The 23,553-nt window shown below is 47.0% G+C and overlaps 1 protein-coding gene across 1 annotated transcript; it reads right to left on the bottom strand.

Moving 5' to 3' along the window:
- Positions 1 to 60: 60 nt before the first annotated feature.
- On the bottom strand, positions 61 to 23,520 carry LOC129343206 (RH-like protein). The gene is made up of 10 exons (XM_054999292.1): positions 23,173 to 23,520; positions 18,274 to 18,460; positions 9,778 to 9,928; positions 8,214 to 8,361; positions 6,268 to 6,434; positions 4,567 to 4,704; positions 3,052 to 3,188; positions 2,425 to 2,504; positions 1,638 to 1,711; positions 61 to 283 (listed from the first exon to the last, which is right to left on the bottom strand). Exons 1-10 carry the CDS (start codon positions 23,303 to 23,305, stop codon positions 257 to 259), a joined length of 1,242 nt encoding a protein of 413 aa, XP_054855267.1. The 5' UTR covers positions 23,306 to 23,520; the 3' UTR covers positions 61 to 256.
- Positions 23,521 to 23,553: the final 33 nt, after the last annotated feature.

Below are 23,553 nucleotides of genomic sequence, written 5' to 3'. Positions count from 1 at the left end.
GACACACTCAGCCTAGCCTACATCACAGGGTGGTTGTAAGGATAAAGTGAACCAAGGGAAGATGTCGTAAGCCACTTTAATGCAGTTCTTTAACATTGCAAACAAATTTTAGTGAGAAAAGTTTAACACAAGAAGTGCTAGTGGTTTTAATAAAACAGCTGTTAAATCTCACAATGATACTAATGTCACACAGTCTCATGGTAACAACAAGTTATTCTCTTCAGTGTCTGGTTTGTTGCAGTCTGGATGTCTGTATTCAGTATCCAACAGCTAAGTGGGGGAACTGGAAATGAAAGAATATTGGTGGGTGAGGAAAAAAACCTATGGTGGGGACAAATATCCTCAACTTCATAGCTATGTTCAGTACTTTAGAATTCTCACTCCTATCAACCTTGACTATTCGTACCATGTTCCTAAACATTTACTTCAGTTACCTCCACCTTGATCTGGACAGGATTGCAACTAAATGACTTGTGATCTGAGCTCTTGTGGGTTTATTCCAGGAGCGTGGTAACCTGAAGAATTTGTGATTCTCCAGTAGAGACTCCTTAGGGTCCACCTACCCATTGCCCACTGCTGGAGTTTATATCAAACTTTGCATAATTAAAATTGCAAAATAGTCCCTAGCCATCCTTGTTCCAAGTGTGCAATGGACAGCGTCTTGTTTAAAGAGGAAGAACAGCACTTAACCAGGGGGACTTTCCTAAGGCAGCCCTGATGAATTCATGGCTGAATTAAGCCAGATGTAAGCTGTGTATTTCCAAGCCTTTCATATTTTATCAGCCGGAACACATCAGTGCTCCAACAACTTTAGTGCACAGGGTTTTTAAATATCTCAAATCAGCTTGGTAGGTTCCCTTAATTGATTCATGTAGCTCAATCCTTGGCATGTTTACTAAGAAATAAGGCCCTGTGGATTGGGTGGCACTTGCCCTCAGGCAGGTGTGCACTGGATTGCTGTCTTAAAACTGATTTTGGAGTGGCCTTTGTTACCTCTCCTAAGGATAAAGGTGGGGAGGTTTTCCAAAGTCACATCACTGTATTTCCAGTAGCCTCTCCCGAGGGTTAATCAGTGTAGAACAAGATAGTATGCAAACATGAAATGCACAGATCTTGTTTGAACTAAAACACTGACTGGTATTAAAAGAATTATATTTTGCCTGAGTAGATCTTCAAAAGCAGCTATATGGTTTAGATAGCGGCTGCCTCTGTCCCTGACAGTATACCTGCTACTGCAACCAACCACTGTTATGAGGCCTATTTACCTGTACAGTGTACATCTATGCTGCAAAGTTACATCTGTTTTATACAACTGTCCCTCCAAAGAAAACCTGGAGGTTTGTAGTTTGCTTATTATTCTTTGCCAGGGATGGCAAAACTCTGGAGAGTCCCTTGGAAGAGGGGATGGCTGTTGAATCGGTATGTCTCTATAGTGAAAAATGCTCAGTATGTCCCTCTTATCTAGGTCTGTAAACTCCTTGTTTCTCTTGAGCTGCGTTTCTCTGCTACCCCTAGGAGGATGGTGGCTGGCTGACGGTGCCTCTTGCCTGGAGGTATCCACCCCAAGTTTGCAGGAAAGGCCATGGAGGATAGCTTGTGGTTCCTGAGCTGCTGTAAAGTGAGCATAAAGTTCTTACCTCCCAATAAGCTTGATCATCAAAGTACTTGGTTGCAGGGGGTGATTTCCATAATTTAGAAATTAACAAGAAACCTGTTTAAAAAAAAAAAAAAGGACACGTGAGTGGGAAATGCAAGGAAATTCACACAATATGTTTGTTTATACCCGCATTATACTGGAACACTTAACCGTTTCACTTTTATAATAAGAACGTTTTGCTTCCGTACTCTGAAGTAACTTTTTTAACACTTGCTGAGGCCTGAAATTCTGAAAATCACAGAAGAGACCTTATTAAGATATCCGGGCTTTCTGCAGCTATCGTGGTTATGGATTGACTGCAGACCAAGATATAAATCCATGATTAGAAGAGGGTTAGACTTCCTTAGCTTTGGGTGCCTTCCAGATACCAGCACTGCTCTCTGTTTTCCTCACTTCCAGGCACATCAGTTAAAGCCATGGATAAAACAATTTCCCAGCTTTTCTGCTTATAAGGTGACGTTAGTATCTCCAGGGCATAATCTGGCAACCTAAAGCATGGGTTCGCTGTACATTGGGGGAAGGGAGATGTTAACCAGGGTTAAAGCAACACACCATGGTTGGCACAAATCAGAACTAGGTATTAATGGTTGCACGGGGCTGCTGAAAAATCCGTGGAATCTACTTTCTTTACACACCATCTTTAGGTGACCTTATCAAAGCTCATTGCTCTTTTCGTCATCAATCTGCTGATGGCGTCTCTGTTTCGGGCTGCCCCCACCCCGCCACTTGCTTGTTCATACTCCACAGACAATTGGGGCGATACAAACCTGTAACAAGACCAGCTACAAAACTTAGGACAATGCTCAGGGAGAGCGCTCCAAGTGCCAGCAAAGCCATGTAACCCCAGCTGAAAATTTAGAAAAAAGAATGTTCATAAACCAACAAAGCTCTGAAGTGCCAGTCCTTTATTGCTGTTCCAAAAGGGGGAGGAGACGTGGCTCAGCGGCCTTGCAATGGAGATGCCGGATTTGGCCGGGCCTGCGTGAACTTTAAGGCGCCGCTTATTTATTTATTTAAAACATTTCTATGCAATGGTTGTTGTGGGTTTTCCGGGCTGTATTGCCGTGGTCTTGCCAAGACCACGGCAATACAGCCCGGAAAACCCACAACAACCATCGTTCTCCGGCCGTGAAAGCCTTCGACAATACATCGAACACCTCTACGGGGAGGAAACATTCCAACAGACCCGGAGATTGGAAACACTTCGGAACAAGAAAGCACATCTACTCTGTTCTTTAGCCAAGACCACGGCAATACAGCCCGGAAAACCCACAACAACCATCGTTCTCCGGCCGTGAAAGCCTTCGACAATACATTTCTATGCAACCTTTCCATCCAAACAGGGTCCCCACGGTGGTGAACATGGAGGTATTAAAATATTTAAAACAACTTACTCAGACTGGTGGCTGGATCTCCACTGCTCAGCTATGATAAGGATGATGTGGGCTACCCCACCAAGCAAGCTGGGCAAGCCAAATGTGGAATGGACTCCGCAGGTGTCATGGATCCCCAGGAAAGGATTCAAGCAGGTCTGAATTTGAAAGGGACATGTTAAAAAATACAGGAAAAGACCTCAAATTAAGAGTTTTACGTTGTAGACCAAAGGCAATGCGTTTAATGGCGCACATCAGCTGAAAACAGGATTGTGCGTGCATCACATTGAAGCAGAACTGTAGAGAGTCGTATTAGGTGCTAAATTCACTTTTCAGAAAATCTCAGCTTTAATTTTTTTTAAGGACAAGTTTTTAGCCCTTACGGACACGTGGAAGGGAGAATGCCTTCAAGTCATAGCTGACCCCTAGTGGGTTTTCGTGGCAAGAGACAGAGAGCCAAGCTGGAAGTGATGAATTACACTTGAATGGTAAGTGAACAGACTCCACGTGTATTCCTCCCTGGGGAAGAGAATTGTGGTCTGAGAAAGACGGCGGCTGCTTTTTGCCTCAATAGTGCTCTCCATTGAGGTCTCCTTGGCCTTCCTCTGTCCACTCCATCACACCCCCAGGCTGGGGAAAGGGGTAAGGAGTTCTATAGAGCACTGAAACCCCATCTTGCCTTCCCTTATCCAGTTCTGGCATTCACATAAAAGCCTTTCTTGGCATCTGAGGCTCAAGAGAAGCTCCCACCACAGCCCAGATCCTACCCTGCTGAAGACTGCAGCCAACAGAATCAAGCCAGAAGATCAAAACCACTACATTCAACAGAAGGGGGGCGGGGTCATGAGGTGAGGTGATCTCCTCCCCCTTAGAGAGGGACTGAGACTCTAAGAACACCTATGCAAGGTGAGAATTCAAGCCCCACATCTGTTCATGGTGGCATGTCCTCTGATGGGGCTAGAACCTCTCTTGGCTTCACTGAACCCTACAGTCCTTTTGAGGAGAAGATGTAGGGGTAGCTGGTTTTAAGGGAGGGCGGGCAGATAGTGTGGAGGAGGGGGGAGTTACTTCTCAGGTCAGATAACTGTCCCAGTCTCTTTGAAACTCCTGGCAATTAGAGGATGCTTCTGGAGGGGCCTCAAATGTTGCCTTTGGAGATGTTTGGGGATAGTTCCAGGACCTCAGCCTTCATCAGAGTTTTCTGCATCTCTGCTGAGCAAGGCAGAGCCATTGCCCTGGTATGTGACAAGGGTTGTCAACTCCCGGTTGCAAAATTCCTGGAGATTTGGAAGTAGAGCCTGGGGAAGAGAATGAGCTCCGCAGGGATGAGATGCCATACAGTCCATCTTCCACAGCTGCCCTATTCTCTGTGGGAATTGATCTCTGCAGCCTGGAGATCAATTGTGGTTCTGGGAAAATTCTGGGCTCCACCTGGAGGCTGGCAAGCCAACTGTGACAGATCTCCTCTCCCCCCCCCCCGCCAAGCAAAAGAACACAGGGATCCAGTTGGAATGCTTGAACGTTAAGACAGGTTACCTGGAAAAAGACAGAGGCCAGTACAGAGATGGTGCCTGCCAGCAGACCCAAAGTCATGGCAGTCCAAGGATGTTGGATGCTCGAAGCTGAAAAGCCAATGGCGACTCCACCTGCCAGCGTAGCATTCTGGATTTGGGCCTTTGGATTAACAAAAGAAGAATAAAAGAGAAGTTGATTGCTGACCTTGAATGGAGACCGGATGATGTCTAGAAATTATCTGCTGGTGCATTTTGTGGCAGGGAGATCAGTGGGCCGGCCGACCCACAGGCTTCAAGAGCCCCAGCAAAATTTCTTGGCTCTGCCTTGGACCTTTTTGGCTCAGACCCAGCCCTCCTTGAACCCAGACCTATCAGACTCATCTGGTCTTTTGGTTTCATCCTTGCTTCTTTGCCCTCGGGTTTCCTGCTCATGCCTGATCTCGTCCCCCTTTGGCTCCTGATGTGGCTACACGGCCCCCATCCCAGCTTGGCCACTTCACATGCTTGATGAGGCCGAAATGTATTTGCAGCTTCACATACACAGAGCATGAACTGCAAGGTGTGAGATGCATGCAGCAAAAAAGTGCTTGACCTAAGGTTACCAGCTCCACATTGGGAAATTCCTGGAGATTTAGGGATGGGGCTGAAGAAGGCAGGGTTTAGGGAGAGGAAGGGCCTCAGGGAGTCAAGGCTTGGTGTGAATTACACCATGAGCCGTTCAAGTGTAAATCTCAGTGTAAGAGGTGTTTTTAGTGGGGGTTGTTATCCTTTTCAATTTTGCATCTCTAGGGAGCTTCCTAAGGAAGATTGTGGATGGTTACTTTATGTTGTTTTCATTTGAGGCACTCAAACACAAAAGTGTAGGGTGGGGATAAGAAGATATGCAAGCAAGGGAGAAATTATTTATACATGCTGTCCTAAGCATCTATACTCAGAAGTAAGTCCCTAATAAGTAAGCTTTGAGTTGCCACTTTGGAAATCTCTCACTTAAACAAGATTCTATGAACTTTCAGGAGTTTAGGCAGACCAATAGCCCTGATCCAAATTGCAGGTGCAACATGTGCACAGTTTATATTTTTTGCATATTGACAGAGATCTCTTGCACTTGTCTTGTTCCTAGCTCTCAATTGCTGTCCACATTTGGTGCCTCCTAGAGTATGCTCGGTCCTCAGAGCTCTTTTTTTTTTTTTGAGGAGTAGATTCTCTTTTCTCATCAATTTCCAAATACGTACTTTTCTACTTTTCTGGTGGAGTTTCCCAAGAACATAGAAATTACTTCCTTGTCTTTGTACACCATACACACATTTTATTATTAGATATTACATAAAATAATGTAAAACTCCACAAGTATGCCAAGAGTTCCCAACACTGCCTTGGTAAATAATGGGAGATTTTGAAAGGATGGAGGCTGGCCAGGATTTGATGTGGCTTCTGGTGATACCCTAAGCTGCCTCCCCTAGTCTCTATAGTCTTTACCACAGAGACTCAGAGTTCCAAGAGCATCACTATGTGGCAGCCATTTTTTCTCCTTGATTCCTCAGAGGGAGGAAATTGGAACTGGGGGACGGATAATTCCCCACCTCCAGCCAGTAAATGGGAGGCCTATGTACACTTTAAAAATATAATGTGTGGAGAACTTTAAAAGCAAACACTTCCCTTCGAAGGATTCCACTTAGGGGGAAATCCCTCTGCTAAGTTAAACAGACGGACCACTCTCACTCACCATGCTCAGCTTTCCGTTTTTGCTGGTAGCCACCGAGACTGCAAAGGCCGCAATCGTGCTTGAAGCAATTGCAAAGTAAGTGTTGTAGATGGCAAAGCTTTTGACTCTGGAGTTGTCGATCAGGATTGAATTGAAGCTGGGCCAGAACATCCAGAGAAAGAGAGTACCTGGCAGATGCCCACACCAAAAGGAGAACAGTTAACACTGGAGTCCCTTGCAGGCCTTCATGCCCATCGAATTCCTGGTTCAAGCGGCCCTCTTCACTTAGATAATCCACCCGCGCTGTCTGTACACAAGGCCAACATGGGCTGTTTTCACACTGCTTACCGGCCACGGAACATTGCGCCGAGCTCCCGGAACGACAGCGTCTTCCTAGCGCAATTTTGCACGAAATTGCGCCAGGAAGTTGCTGTCGTTCCAGGAGCTTGGCGCGATGTTCCGTGGCCGGTAAGCAGTGTGAAAATGGTCATGATAGACCTGCTACTAGGAGGCTGCCATTTCCATGCTAAAATCCTCCACATATTCTCCATTAATTTTGCAAGCAAACTCTCCTTTTGTAACATAACAGTATGAGTGCTGGACTAGGTTCAAATCCTTGCTATGAAACCTTGGACAAGTCATTCTTCCTCTGTTTATTTTAATAATAATAACATTCGATTTATATACTGCCCTTCAGGACAACTTAATGCACACTCAGAGTGGTTTACAAAGTGTGTTATCATCCTCATGACAATCACCCTAATGAGGTATGTGGGGCAGAGAGAGCTCTGGAAAAGCTGGGAATGAGCCAAGGTCACCCAGCTGGCTTCAAGCAGAGGAGGAGTAGGGAATCAAACTTGGTACTCTAGATTAGAGTCCTGCCGCTCTGAACCACCACACTGAACTGGCTCTCAGAAAACAACCCCCTGCCCGAATACTTCTTCAGATTTGGTGCGGGATGTGTAGAACCAAGAATCTGTTCCTCTAGAGCATGGTTGACATGACTGATGCCATATGTCAACCACATGGAGCAGAAGGAGCTCACTAGAGATCGAACAGCATTCGAGGACTTGTTTCTCCTACATCACTTGTAATTCTGAGGGAATTCCAGGCCCCAATTTGAAGCTGGCAACTCTAGCCCGAATACGGGGCAGGATCCCGTTATCTGTACAGAGCCCTGTTAATTCCCTTTTCCTCATGTAGTGGCTGGCCTTGTGTTGCCTTCCCCCATGCTGGGGGTGAGCCAGGCCCTCTCTCTCTCTCTTTATAAAGAGAAAGACCCAGCCTCTGTGTCACCCAGTGGCAACAGGAGCCAAGGGAGTAGGTAACTGTATCTCCCTCGGCTGTAATTACCCTTGCAGAGAAACAACAGGTGCCAGTGCCTTGTAATTTATTGTAGGTATGTGAGGTAGGCGGGACTGCGGCCAAAACAGCCTGTGCCAAGAGCAAACCGCTGTGCCACTGGCCTGTCTATCAGTGATGTGTCAAAGGAAGGAGCTGGCTCCCCGCCCCTGGAAATGCCCCTGGAAATGCTCCTGATTTTCTCCTTCCCTCCTCGGGCTCTCTGCCTTGACAGAGGCTCAGACAAGACATAATGCTGGGAGAATCTTCCCAGCATTTTAAATAAAGTTAATAAACGCCACACAAGGGCCCATTGGTGGAGCAGGGAGGAGGGGGAAGTAAGTAAATAAATAAAAACTGGTATTCTGAGGTATACTGCATTTGACCATAGAGGTTCCATTTAGCTATCCTGGCTAGATTTGACAGGGGGATCCCTGGGATGAGGGAGGGCCCAGTCTCTGAGAACGGTCATTAGAACGGAGTGGGAGGAGGGGAAGTTTCCTGTTAAAACAAGTGGCCATGGAAAACAAGTGGAGTAGCCCAAACCAATGGCTTGGCTGTGCATTCCAATGAAAAGAAAAGAGCCCCACACCTAGCCCCAATCTGTGCACAACTGGGGGACTTACCCAACATTGCAAACAAATGAGAAACCGGCTTTGAAGTCTCCTTCTCCACTTTCTGGTTCAGGGACGGATGATGCAGCCACCAGGCTATTGTCAGCCCAAAGTAAGCCCCAAACAGATGGACGTACATCAGGCTCAAATGGTTTGCCACCTGCCACCGATAAAGAGAGTCACCATTTCATTCATAGCCAGGACTGGGAATACTGTGAATGAGTAGGGGAAGGGAACACTTGCAGCGGAGTAATTCTAGGAGGGGCTGATTAACTCAACTCTCCCTCTCTGCATGGTTCCTGGAGGTAACTCTCTCCCTGTCCCTTGCCCTGCATTCCCATGATCTTGGGACCAAAGCCTGCATGATGGGAAGAAAGGTTCTGCCTCCTCTCTTTGCCTGCTCCGCCGGCTTTCTAGTTGCAGGGTTTATCACAGAAAAGCATTTTGCAATGTGGTCTTCCCCTTGTGCTCACAGAAGGAGTGCAGGCCCTACTCCTTTCTCTTCAAGCATCTCGGCATTCTGCCACTTCATTCACTTCACATGTGTGAACCTGGCCTGGTGAGAGCACAGGAGCAGGGTGGGGTGGGGTGGGGTGTCAATGAAGTTAGGATGCCAACTTCCAGGTGGGGCTTGGAGATCTCCAGCATTACAACTGATCTCTAGACTACAGAGATCACTTCCCTGGAGAAAATGACTGCTTTGGAGGACGGACTGTATGGCATTTTATACTCTGCTTAAAGTCCCTCTCTCACCTTCCAGCCTGTTCAGCTCTGGTAGGAGAAAAAAGACAGGCACAACCTGTCTTTTCCCCCCATTGTGGCCATTTCCACGCGGCTTACCTTATTCTGCAAAATAGCGAAATCTTGTGCGAAATCTCGCAAGAAGATGCTGTTTTGCAGAATAAGGTAAGCCGTGTGGAAACGGCCTGTGTTTAAAGCATCCTGAGAAGGGGCAATTTCAATCATGGAAACAGTGCAAAGTGCAAAAGAGCTTACTCTCCCTTCCCAAGAGCCATGGCCTCAGTCCACATATCTGTTAGGATGCCGTTTGCCTGCTGACACTCCCCTGTCCTCTGTCAGCGCTCACTGAGTGGCAGGAGGGAATCAGCATTGCTTGACACATAAGCAGTGTCTCTTCCAGGTGGAGATCTGGAAGGGATATCGATGTGGTGAGCAATGCTCTAGGAAATCCCAGTTTCTGTGATCTCTACCAAAGTGACTGAGGAAATTCCTAAAGCACTGTGTGACACCGATTTCATAAGTCTCCAGCCACCCCCGATCTCCTGCCAGTTGCTAGCAAAAGGCTGGCAACCTAATATTAGGCCTCCTACCCAATGACCTTTTTTAAAGGACCAAATTATACATCTGGGTTCCAGGCACAGATTTCCAGCATCTCATGTAACTGGCCCAGATATTCTGTCCTGCTAACATAACCTCATCAGAGATGAGGAGACAGATGAAGACAGAGCACCCCAGCTTCCAGTACATAATTCCCAAGAGGAAAAGGCCTCTGGAAGTTGGGATTAATCTTTTTTTCTCCTCTGCCAGGTCTTTGTAGTAATGAGGATTATCGTACCTGCAGAATACCCACAGCAATCCATCGGTTAGTGGCGAAAACAGTCACCTCTATCAAAGCCATCAAGATCAATTGGACTGGGTTCGCTTTTCCCAGGATAGCTCCAGCTGAAATCAACACCGTGGGGATGCTCATAATGGCTGTTAAAAGGCTTTCAGGGAGGAACAGTAGAGAAAGAAAAAATTAACATTGATTTGGAGCTTAGAAGAGATTTTTCTGCAGGTCAGGTAGGAGAGGGAGAGAAGACTTGTCTTTGCAGCATCGTTTGACTCTCTTTCTTCTACAAGCTACACTGTTTTACTAAACCTGTTTTCCAAGTTAAGCGTACACCCCTGGCTGGGTGCATGTGGTTTGTTTCCCTTTTGTCCTCTCCTCGTGGCACATTATAACCAAAAGAATAGGGACAAATCAGTATGAGGCTGAAAGAGGACATTATGTGTGGTTGCGGCTGAAAACAGAAGCCCGTGGCTCTTTCTCCTTCATCTGTGAAAAAAAGGGAAATTACATGATTGTGTTTGGAATTTCCCCACCCTTGCTCCATTTCACTGGCTGCCCCTCATGGGTGGAGAGAATACAAAGCATGCTGAAATCACACTACTTGCATTTTTGTTTGCTAAACATTGTTGAAGAAAGGCACAAGGCTGCTGTTTTCAGTAGCAGCCAGGCATCTGCAAGCAATATCCACTAAGGGCACGTCTCAATCAACACTCATTGCAGCTCATTCCACCACTTGTCTGTCCCTATCTTCCCTATACTAATCTTTTGTCTATTATCCTATTTATTTATTTATTTATTTATTTAGATATTTATACCCCCCTTTCTCCCCAATGGGGATCCAAAGTGCCTTACAGCATAGCTCTCGCTTCCATTTTATGCTCCCCACCCCCCACAAACAGTGAGTGCGGTGAGGCATGAATGCTAAACTACATAGTTCCATGGGAGGTCTGCAATGTCTATTTTAATCTTTTTAATTTAATTCACTGTTGATCAGATCGGTGATGCTGGGAAGCTACCTGCATCCCCTCCCACCTGCAGAATAAACAGATACCTTGGCGGGGGGAGAAAAAAATAAACACAGCTGCAATGAGTGGAGAAACTTAGACGGCAAAAGATGCGGAGGTAATGAGTAAAGCACCCGCCACAAACACTGCACCCTGGTTCCTAGGAAATCTAGAATCCTTCGTTGACAGTAGTAGCTGCTGCTTTGCAGTTTTGCTTCACAGCTTCATGTGCAGACACTTGCAGGTACGAGCACCTCTCGTTTTAAGAAAAGGATCTTGGCTAACAGGAATGGGCAAAGTCCTTTCTTCACTGGCGAATCTACTGCTTCTGGACCAAGGGTCTCAGGCCAAGGCAGCTTCATGTACAGACAGACCCTGTCACATGGAAATGAAGCAACAGGACTCCATCTGCAGTCGAGCCCAAAATTGAACCAAATAGAACAGAGCGGGCTGGGTTGGGGGAAGCCTTTTGATTATCAGAGTTTTATCACTCCTAGGGCTTTTTTTCTGGGAAAAGAGGTGGCGGAACTCAGCGGGTTGCCCTTAGAGAAAATGATCACATGGCTGGTGGCCCCACTCCCTGATCTCCAGACAGAGGGGAGTTGAGATTGCCCTCTGCGCTGCTGAGTGGAGCAGAAGGCAATCTCAACTGCCCTCTGTCTGGAGATCAGGGGGCGGGGCCACCAGCCATGTGACCATTTTCAAGAGGTTCCGGAACTCCGTTCCCCCGCGTTCCTGCTGATAAAAAGCCCTGATCATTCCTGAGCAGAACTAGATGTTACTCTGGGGACACAGGGAGTTTCTCCCAGTACTGTGCAGAGGGAGGGAATTTGCAAAGGAGAAGTAACAAGTGGGAGGCGGTTAAGCACCCAAAAGCACCCAAATTCATCTCAATGAATGCTGGCTTGGAAAACACCCATCTGCCACACCTGGTCTTGCCTTCTGCTTAGTCCTAAAGGTAGCCATCAGTCTTGGACAAATGGATACGTTCCCTTGTCCATTTCCCCAAAACAGTGCACTTTGTGCCATTCTATCCTCCTTGAACTTCTTGCCCCTGACCTGCTTGAGGTTGTTCAGAGCAATAAAACAAAACCAAGAAGAGAGCCAGTGTGGTGTAAGGGTGGAAAGTACGGCATAAATATCTGAATGAGTGAATACACTGGAATTATTCTTGGAATTCCCACAGGACTAGCAGGCAGGCTGTCCTCGATCCTGTTTGTCAGTGTGCTAATAGTGCTGAAAGCTGAAAAATCCTGCTTGTCTTTTTCTTTCAAAAGGAAATCAATAAAGGCTTAAGCGGAAGCAGAGACAGAAACGATTGTAAATGCCTTCACGATAAACTAGATGTGTTAGCTAATCCATTCACTCAAATTTTCATTCTTTAGCTAATAGACACAATTACTACCACTAGAGCAAGATTTGGGTCCAGTAGCACCTTATAGACCCACTAGATTTCAGGACATGAGTTTTTGAGAGTCAGAGCTCCTTTCATGAGTGGAAAAAGGAAGAAGTTCTTATAATTCAGGCAGAGGGTGGGAGGGGTATTTGTAAATTAGAGTGTCAGGAAGCTAGCTGTAATACACGTTCTAGTTAACTTGGTAGAGCTTGCGTGAGAAGTGCAGAAAATTAGCATCTGTAATGCGAGAAAAATCCTATGTCCCAGTTCAACCCCCAGGAGATCCATGGTTCCAAATTTGCAAATAAACTTAATTTCAGCAGTCTCACATTGTAATTTTCATTTGAAGTTTCTCTGCTTGAGGACTGCTGCTTTTAGGTCAGCAGTGGAATGTCTTGGCAAATTGAAATGTTTTCCCACTAGTTTTTGCTGCTGCTGCTGCTGCTACTACTAACAACAACAACAACAACAACAACAACAACAACAACAACAACAATAATAATGTGAAGGAAATCAGGGAAGAAGATGGAGTCTCCTGAAGACAGGAGACAAGGCCATTAATTTTGAGAACATAAATAGTACAGGCAGCAATGCAACAATAACCATTGTTCAAAGGACTTGCGCCCGGGTATTGGCTAATCCCCCTCAGAGACATGGCAGGAATCTATCCATCCTTCCTGAGATACAGTGATCAATGCTATCAAGAAGTGTTGGCCAGAGTGGAGTTGATATAACAAACTGGATCAAGTGTGCTCTCAGCAATAAGACTTCATACCTGTACACCTACCCCATACTACTAGAGTTGCTAGGTCCCTCTAATCTCCCAGTGGGAGGATTGGGACCTGGCATTTACCTTTTGCCGGCTCCATGTATATCCCTGTGTGCCCACTTTGCGTGCATGGAATTTGGAGCCGGTGTGATGATGCCACTTCCAGAAGTGACGTCATCACACTGGCTGTATGGCGCTGTCACTTCCAGAAGTGATGTCATCATGCCAGCCATGAGAGCGCTCCTACACTCGGCATGGGGCTGATTTGGCCCATTTGCAGCCCAAATCAGCCCCAAATGAAGTGTGGAAATGCTTCCACGGTGGACGCAACAACGTCATTAATGGAAGTGATATCACCACGCTAATTGGGAGCGTGTGCACTGCATGTGCTCCTGAGGTGCCTGCCAGTGGTGGGCAAGCTCCAGGAGCTTGCCCCCTTCTGCTAACTGCTGGGCAATCAGCAGACAAGGGGGCAAATCCCCAGGAGTTTGCCCACCACCAGTGGGCACCTGGGAACCCTAGATGATACTACCCTTGTTTCAGATTCTGACCCCACAGCAAAACGGGCCTGCAGATCCTAGGGAAGAAACCTTTTTGTCCTTTCCTACTCTTAGGGATAATGGAGAAAATTAAGCCTTCTCACAAGCTTCCTGGGACTACAATGGGGTGATGGTTAGACTAGGCCCCAAGTTCAAACCCCTGCTCAGCCACAAAGTTCACTAGGTGCATTTTGGCCAGTGGTTTTCTTTCTAGCCTACTTCACAGGGTTGCTGTATGAATGCTGCTGTATCCTTGCTCCATAGTTTTGGTATATCAATGATTTAAACTCCTGTATTCCCAGAGAGGAATTCCATTTGCCTTATCTAGTTCATGTTAAATTGCCCAGTCTTCTGTATGTGGATGACACAGCCCTCCTTTCAAGATCTGTGGTAGGCTTGCGAAAACTTATAAGCTCCTTCTCGGAGTATTGCCCTAAAAAGGGTATGTTTGCAGGTCCCCCAGTGGGGGAGCGAGTTCCCCCCACTCCTACCCTCTGCCCCCACCATCACTTACTTGGCTGGCAGGGGGAAAAGACAGGGAACAGACCTCCAGGGGTGCGCGCCCTCCACGACACGATGACATTACTTCCAGGAGTGATGTCATCGTGTAGTAGGGTTGCCAGGCCCCCTCGATCTCCCAGCAGGAGATTGAGACCTGGCTCTTACCTGGAGGGGGTGTGTGAGCGCGCTGCACTCCTGCAAGCGTGATGACGTCACTGCTGGGAAGTGACGTCACCACGCAGCCTGTTTGGGCGCGAATCAGGCCTGTTGTGGGCCCCTGTGGAGCACAGGAGCATTCCTGCGCTCCGCAGGGGCCCACAACGGGCCTGATCCATGCCCATTTTGGCATGCATTGGGTCCGTTTCGGCGCGGATTGGGCCCATTTTAGGCCCCTGTGGAGCGCGGGAGCGTTCCTGCGCTCCACAGGGGCCCACAACGGGGCCAATCCGTGCCAAAACGGGCCCAATCCATGCCCATTTTAGCATGGATTGGGCCCGGTTTGGCACAGATTGGGCCCGTTGTGAGCCCCTGCGGAGCGCAGGAACGCTCCCGCGCTCCACAGGGGCCCCGATCCAGGCCAAAACAGGCCTGATCCTGGCGGTTGCTGTGCGCGGGGGCACACAGCACCGCAGGGGGGGCGCATGGAAGGTGCATGCCCCCCGCTGGCCAGGTAGGGAGGGGCGGGGGTGGCAGGGTGGGGGCAGGGGATCCCCCGCCCCCACCGTGGGTCTGGCAGTCCTATTGTGTAGGTTGCGAAGGTGCTCCCGCAATTTGGGCCCCAAACAGCCTCCTAGAAGTGGTGTCATTGTGTTGGGAGCATGCATATATGAAGATGTACTCAAGGTGAGTGCGAGGTCCTCCCCCCTCCCCCACCAAGAAGAGAAGGAGACCTGGGACGATTCCACACGCCTTACCTGAAGCTGGGACGTGGCGCAACGTTGCAGTTCATGCCGGGGAAAACGCGAAAGATCTTTCGCGTTTTCCTCGGCATGATCCGCAATGTTGTGCCATGTCCCAGCTTCAGGTAAGCCATGTGGAATTGGCCCTGGCAACCCTAAAAGATGGTCTAACTATTAATGTTTCTTTTTAGCAAAAAGCGACGAATGAGGAAGTATAAATGCACAGTAGCAGAGCAATCTATGGAGCAAGGACAGCAATTTAAGTATCTAGGAATTATATTTCAAGCGAATCTTTCTTGGAAGGTACATTTGAATTCTGTTGTAAGATCAGCCATGAGTACTGGGAAGGCTATTTTGAGATTCTATTACTCTTCAGGAGGACAATATGTTCCTGCAGCAGTTAAAGCATTCGAAGCTAAAGTTTCCGGGCAATTACTGTATGCTTTGGGGGTATGGATCAGTGTGGTAACAGATAATATTGATGGACCATTATTAAGGTTCCTTCGCAATATCTTGGGAACTCCAAGATGTGTGTCAGGAATAGCTTTGAGAGCTGAAATCAGGGAGATATCTTATGAAACAAAGGCTTGGTGGAAAGCATTTAAAAATTAGGATTTTGAAATCAAATTTAGAACCAGGTCTTCTCGGATTAGTTATGCTGGATCATCATACTAGTATTTGGGATAAATATTTGGAATGCAAATTAATCATGTTTAGACATCACCCATGATATGATAGAAACTATGAATAGTAGGGAATTGAGTAAGTTAATCAAAAGACATTTGAGAGATCTTTATTATAATAGCACGTTGCTTAGAGATCACAGAGTATGGTCTTCTCTTTCAATTGCTATCCCACCGATAAAATGCCAAATGATTTGTTTGAGTTAACTCTCCCAAAGTATAGAAGGGTATTTATGTTTTCATGTTTGAATGCCTTGCCATTGGCAGTGTTGTTGGGAAGGTTTTCTGGTATTTGATACTCTTAACAGGCTCTGTGGATGTGATACTAACCAGATCGATACTATAGATTAGAGGTAGCACGAACCGTAAAACAAACCAAAATTTTACATGGACCAGGCTGGCTTGGCATTCAGAAACTGGCGGGTCATGGGAAGTGCCTTTTTTCACAGATGCGACAAACTTTGGCAGGTCCATTGGTCCATGAAACCAGACATCCCAACGCTGAGCAATCAATTCCCTAGACAATGTAGGAGCTGCCTGCAAACCTTCTGCTGTGCTCAAAACACCAATCTTAGCCCTGAAAACCTTGATAGGCAGCTCTGGCTGCCGAACAGAGAGCTCCCATTATTCTCTATGTGAGCGTTTAGTATATAAAACACAGCGCGGAGCCGCAGTTTCACTTTCCAGCCTGGAGTTACCAAACGAGAAACTGCTTGCTGCGGGAGGCTTTTTTGCATTGTGCATCGTGAGAGTGAGGGTTAGGGTTAGCAAGGCTCTGGGTGGGAGCAAGCTTATTGGGTCTCCTTGGCTGAGGGCTAATTCTTGTTTCTCCTTTGTTTTCTTTCCATTCTTATTTGCTTGTGGGGTGGCGGGCTAGCCTAAGGCTGTGCCCCAACCCAGTCTCAGAGCTACAGTCAGGCTCTGGGTGCAAGCTTACTAGGTTTCCTCACCTGAGGGCTCACTCTTCTGTCTCCGTTTTTTCCTTTCAATTCTTATTGGATTGTGGGGTGGTGGGCAACGGAGACCTGCTGGTCCTTGGCTGTCCACATCTGCCTCCTCCCAGTTTTGGTCTGTCCACCACAAAATCCTCACTTTCATCCTCCTTTCCACGTGTGTCCCCTCAAGATGTGTGCCCGCCCCCCCGCACGAGTCCTCTTGTTTTTTAGTCTCCTTATGCCCAGGTCTGCCTCCTCATGATGATTGTTCTCCCTCCCAGAGTCGGCGCTTCCAGCCTCCCCTCAGGCAGCCCAATGGGGAGATTTCTATTCCCCCAAGGAGACTCTCCTTCCCCCCAGGATCGCTTCCCGGTCTGTGCCTTCCTCTACTATAGATTATATTCTTTTGGAGTGTCGCAAATTTTTAGATTGGACCGCTAAATTTATTCTTCCGCTATTTAAGTAATATATTTCTCTTGAAGCTAAATCTTCTTAGCTATTAAGAGATGAAGATAAACAATGTATTTTATTTTATTTTATTTATATATAGTCCGCTCTCCCTGCAAGCAAGTAACTTTGTGTGTGGCTAAATTTTTGGCGACGGTAGTAAAATCACATAACTCTGGCAGTAAACTCTAGGTTTCCCTTTTATGACTTCGGTCATAAAAAGAATAATTAAGAAGAAGTATGTATGCTGCCCATAACTCCTCAAAGGAAAGGATTTTTTAAAATAATTCTCTGAATAAATGGGGATCTCTTGCAGATAATAGTAAAGGTCCCAGAATTATTTGCTTAAGTGCCCTGTGCCAGGTTTGTAAATAGCCACTACACTGGTGAGTAACCAAACTGTCTTGAGCTCATTTGGGTGGGGGGGAGTAAGAATTAGAAATATTGTAATAAATAGATCACCCGGACAACCCACACAATACAATCCAAGTCAATGGGCTTAGGAACGTATAACTCTGTTTAGGATTGCAGTGCCTGCCAGAGTTGTACATTGTAAGAGAATTTGTTTGTTTCCCCATGAACATCAAACATAGAAATATGAGGCCAATTTTGATGGCGGTGTAGAGTTGCCAAACTCGAGACAGAGCCTGGAGTTCTTCCAGAATTACAACTAATCTCCAGACAACAGAGATCTGTTCCCCCGGAGAAAATGACGACTTTGGAGGTTGGATTCTATGGTGTTATACCCCGCTGAGCTCCCTTCCCTCCCCAAGCTATGCTCCCAGACTCCATCTCAAAAATCTCCAGTAATTTTTCAAGCCAAGTTGGCAACTCTAATAACTTTGGTGAACTTAATTTGCAATGTTACGTTAAGCACATGACCATCTGTTCCCTATCATGGTGTATCTGAAAATGGGAATGCTCTTATTCTTCCACCTAGTTCAAGTAATATCCCATTGCATACTTGTACCATGTGATCCTATCTGCCACTTGCTTGACTGCACTGGGAGGCAGCCAAGTTGGGACGCCAGTGCGGAATGCTGGGGCACTCCCTTCCCTCCTTTTATCTCCACTTTTTTCCCTGGCTGGCCTTTGAAGTGCTGGTAGGGAATAGAGGGAATTGCCTACTCCCTCCATTTCCCCTCCTTTCCTTTTGGCTCAAGGTCGAATCCTTCCTCCAACTTGAGTGGCTTTTCTGCAGGAGGAAAAGCCTCTTAAGTTGAAGGAATGCCAGTTAGGCTGGAGGAAGGTTGCTTGGGAAATGGTTGAATCTCCCCCAACCTGAGATACGCTCACAATTTTTAAAAGGCACTCTGCATCAACTACCTTTGAAGAGTGATCTTCACTTTCCCATCTGAGAAATGGAACAGGAATCCATCCACGATCACAGCCCACTGTGCTCCCAGGGCAGCGAGAAGAAGGCCGAATCCAGTGCTGCTGAAGCCGTATCTTCTCAAGAAAGCCAGGAGGAAGCCGAAACCAAAAAACACCATGACATTGACATCTTGAAATGCTGTGTGGCAGAGATCCATGTCATTGCATGTTGGACATCAGGTTGACAGGGAATGACTTATTGCTAATACCAACAACAGCACTGACCAATAGACAATGGCACAGCTCCCTTTGAATAAGGTAGGATGTTTGCTCTAGCCCGACAGTACATATCCCAGTGGGGTAGCTGCTGCAAGCCTCCTTACTGGTGTTGCATTGGTTTAATCAGGGCTTTTCTTCTGGGAAAAGAGGTGGTGGAACTCAGTGGTGGAACTCAGGACTGCACAATGACATCACTTTGGGTCAGCTGGAACAAGGGGGGGAGTTCTTAAAAGTTTAAATTGCCCTAGACAAAAATGGTCACATGGCCAGTGGCCCTGCCCTCTGATCTCCAGACAGAGGGGAGTTTAGATTGCCCTCCGCACCATGCAGGGCAATCTCAACTCCCCTCTGTCAGGGGGCGGGGCCACCAGCCATGTGACCATTTTCAAGAGGTGCTGGAACTCCATTCCACTGCATTCCCGCTGAAAAAAAGCCCTGGGTTTAATAAGAATCATTCCCACCCTAGTTCCATGCTATGATTCCCAGTTCTAACTACTGGAGATTTGGGGCTGGTGCCTGAGGAGGGTTTCGTGAGGGGAGGGGCCTCAGTGGGGTAGAATGCCTTAGAATCCACCCTACAAAGCTGCCACTTTCTCCAGGGGAACTGATCTCTGTAGCCTGGAAATCAATTTAATTCCAGGAGATCTCCTGACCCCCGCCTGGACGTTAACAACCATGGTCCATCTTTTGACCAAACAAACAGGGTAAGAGAACTGAGCATTTCACAGGTCTTGGCTGGCTTAGTTGGTGAAGCTGCACGAGGTCTTCTCTCTCTGAGAATTTGGTTGCCTGCTGGGGAGAGTCTGTTTGTTTCCACTATGCTCTGTTGCCATGAAGCAAATATTTCAAGGGCTCCATAAGTTTCCAATGCTCTCTCATCCAAGAGAAACTAGACTTATGACACTGCCCTCTGAAACTTCTCACCACTCCGAAGTGGGGGTCATAGTATATTATTTATTTACAAAATGTGTGACCATCATTTAACCCAATGAAGGCCACCAAGACAGCTAGTGATTAAGTATGATGATTTAAGAACTGAGAGATCCAGGTTCAAATCCTCAACCTGCCATGACACTCACTGGGTTAGAGAAGGTAGAGAAAGATGTGTTTTTCTCCCTTTCTCACAATACAAGAACTCGTGGGCACTCTATGAAATTATTGAGCAGTCGGGTTAGAACAGATAGAAGAAAATACTACTTTACACAAAGGGTGATAAACACATGGAATTCGTTGCCACAGGAGGTGGTGGCAGCTACAAGCATTGCCAACTTCAAGAGGGGACTGGACAAATATATGGAGCAGAGGTCCATCAGTGGCTATTAGCCACAGGAGATAGATGGTATTCTCTTTGTGGGGAGGTGGTGCTCTGTTGTCTTGGTGCTGGAAGGAAGGCAGTGGGAGGGCTTCTGGTGTCCTGGCCTCACTGACAGTCCTTTAGATGGCACTGGGTTTCTAGCCACTGTGTGTGACAGAATGTTGGACTGGATGGGCCACTGGCCTGATCCAACATGGCTTTGCTTATGTTCTTATGTTCTTATGGGTGACCTTGATCCAGTTGCTCGCCCTCTACCTTCCTCACAAGGTTGTTGTGAGGATAAAATGGTGATGGGAAGAGGTATGTACACAGTATCCCATGATCCTTGGAGGATACAATGTATTTGCCAGAAAGTGCTTGAAAATAAAAAGGTCTACTTCCAAGACAATGCAATTAGGATCGGCCTGCAAATTTCACTCCAGGGGGAGCTATGTGTCCAGAGAAAACCAAAACCAGAATGGACATTATGTGGGAATCCCTGGGCTAGTAGGGGAACTGCTGCCCTCCTCCCTCCAGTCCTTCTCTTGCACACCGCAGTTTATTTTTTGCTTTTATACTCCATTTCTCACCAGTGGGATGCAAAGCAGCTTATAATGCTATCCTCCCCTCCTCTATTTTATTCCCTCCACAACCCTGCATGGTAGGTTAAGCAGAGAGAGAATGAATGTTCCAGAGTCACCCAGCAAGCTTCCATGGTTGAGTGGGGTCTCCCACATCCTAAGCTGACACTCTCATCTCTATACCATGCCTTTGGGCCAGTTGCATAGCAAAGCCAGCCTAGGAGATTTGAGGGGTTTTGTGCAGAGCTGGTTTAAGAAACAGGCCACAGCAGATGCTCCACCTGCCCCAGTGATAAGCAGGTCATTATCACATTCAGCCAGTTCTGCTTCGGAGAAGAGCTCCTTAGCAGGAAAGATGCAGAGGCCAGATCAGTTCTAGTTAGCACAGGGCTGCTGAAAATATATGGAGTCACTCTCTTAGTAGGAAGTGGCACGGAATGTGTTGTTACTCAGCTCATCCAGGAGAAAAATGGCTAGGAAGGGAAGAATAGTATGAATTTAGATACTCCATTTTAACTGCCTCCTCCTTGCTTTCATCCTGGAACTCGAGGAAGCCTCTGTGGGGTTCAGGGCACTTTTTAAAAAGAAAAATTGTAACACTGGCTGGTTCCAGGTAGGGATGCCACCCCCCACCCCAGCCCCAGCTGCTGCCCTCCGCCACCATTCACCTAGCTAGCGGGGAAGGGCGTTGTGGGGAGTCTGGTCGGAACCTGTGGAGAAATGGCATGCACGCTCTCTGTAGGCGCCTGATGATGTTGCTTCTGGTTTCTGGGATCTCTGCAGGGCTGCTTCTTTAGGAACTGTCCCCAGACATAGTAAAAACACTATGGTTGGAGCTAGTTCCTAAAGAAGCAGCCGCGCTGAGACCCTATCACTTCCAGTTTAAATATGCTTCATAGGGAGTGTGTGGATAGTGTGCAAAATAAGAAAAGTGGCATCAGGAACCTTACAACTCCCCATTTTCAAAGTTGGGGGAACTGGCAACCTTGGTTCCAGGTTTTGGAGACCCTGGGCAGAGTCATAGATCCAGAGGAGTTAGCCATGTTAGGCTGTAGTTGTAAAATAGTAGAGAGTCCAGTTGCACCTTTAAGACTAACCAACTTTATTGTAGCATAAGCTTTCGAGAACCACAGCTCTCTTCGTCAGATGCATGTGGCTGTGGCTCTTGAAAGCTTATGCTACAATAAAGTTGGTTAGTCTTAAAGGTGCAACTGGACTCTGCCCAAGGGACTTCTCCTCTCTTTTGCATACAGCCAGGCTTCCACTGGCACCTCCCTTCCTGCTCACCTAACTGCCTAAGTGTCCCTCATCTACCCACAAGCACCCGCCTATAGTCCTCCTTCAATGTTACTGGGTGGCTGGGGAATGTCACCGCGGCTGCTGCCACAAAGATCACCACTCTGTATCACCAGCATGCCCTTGCCCAGTGCATGTGGCAGGGAGGATCGGTAGTGGAGCACCAAGCAGATGGGGGAAGGACAAGCAGCCAGGTGGCAGGGCAGCTGGGTGGGCAAGAGGTTGGTGGCAGTTGGCCCTGCCTCGTCTCGGGGGATGCTGATGCCAGAATAAACCTACCTATTTATTATCCTTGTGTGTGTGTGTGTATGTTTTGTTGCTTAAAACCACATCCCACATCGCCTCTCTCTGAGCAGGAGAAACTCTTCAGAAGTGGGACTTTTTGACAGTAATGTAGAGCCCCCCCCCCTTTTTGAACTGCACATTTTGGAACTTCACATTTTGTGCCCTGGTTGTCCATTTTCAAAAGCCCTGTCAGGTTCTCACACAGGCACTGACCAGACCTAAACCTGCTTTACTTTTAGGGTGGGAAGCAATAGAGAGTCCTCCCCTTGGCCCATCTTAGTGCAGCCCTGAGCAGTGTTACACCCTTCTAAATCGATTGAAATCAATGGGCTTAGAAGGCTGAACCCTGCTTAGGATTGTACGGTGCACCCTCTCCCCGGTAGCCATCCGTCTGTGAAGCCGCTGCCCTGGGCCACGCAACGATTCGTTGGAGTGAGTTCTCCAGCCTTCCAAAGGAGCTAAAGATCACTCTGCTGCACCAACACAGCTGTGTTTGGGGGTGGAAGTAGGGAAAGGAGCAGTAATAGCTTTGCGCTGCCTACTTCGTTCCCACCGCCTGCTCAGCATGGCTCAGTAGCTCATAGAACGCTCTGGGGAGCCATTATTTGTCCTCCTCTTGATTCCCCAGTGCTGAAAAATCCCTCGACAAGCAGTCTTAGTGTTTGAATCCTGCCAGCTTTTCCTCTCAGATCTTGCCCTATTCTCCTCCTCACTGTAGTTCCCATCCTGCATAACTTTTGTTCCAGTGAGTAATGCAATTCCCTGCATAGCTTAATAGCTTGGAGGGGGGCTCCTCTCTTTGTCACCAATAGAAAAGCTGATTGGATCCAAGTTTGTCAACATCCTCTTTGTATACAAATGGCACAATGCAAGATGTTAGTTGATCAATTATTTACTTGAAAAATTAAGATTCAAAGAATGTGCATATTACCAGTAACTTCCAATGGATACTGAAGGCCCTCAGATAACTTCAAGACAATGTCACATGAAACAACAAACCTGAGTTTACCATCATGAGAACGATTCTTGAAAGTCTTTGGGATGGCAGACTCCATGAAATTCTAGTATCGACTAAAGCTTGAGTTTAGAAGACTACATTTCCTGTTAATTAAACTAAACAACCAATTGAAGTGAATGAAGGCCGAGTCACTCGTAAACATGGATCTGCAGACTTACCCGGGTAGATAGCAAGGTCTCTTGGATGGTCATACGAAACAAAAAAATAAAATATGAGGATGAAAGCAATTTCAAACACCAAGATAAGTGCTGGGAGAAGAATCCGGAGACTTGGAGGGTACTGGGAAGCCATGGTACAGCATTAAAAAAAAACCCAATGGGCATTAATATTCTTTCCTTCTGTTTCAATGTTTCCTCAACATCCAATGAAAAGAGAAAGAAAAGAGCAGAGAAAGTCTGGATGTGATAAGGAGAGGCCTGAAGGCATTAGCACCAGGCAGCAGCGTCCTTAGTCCTTATCTGAAGTCGCCTGGGAGAGCTGGCCCGGCTTACGTTGATGGCTGTCAGCAGCTATCGTGTTGTTTCATGCCCTGCAGTTGT

Source organism: Eublepharis macularius, chromosome 15 (assembly GCF_028583425.1).
Source record: "Eublepharis macularius isolate TG4126 chromosome 15, MPM_Emac_v1.0, whole genome shotgun sequence".
Lineage (NCBI taxonomy): Eukaryota > Metazoa > Chordata > Lepidosauria > Squamata > Eublepharidae > Eublepharis > Eublepharis macularius.
The sequence above is the reverse complement of the archived record's forward strand: the minus strand, read 5'-3'. Positions and strand labels throughout refer to the sequence as shown.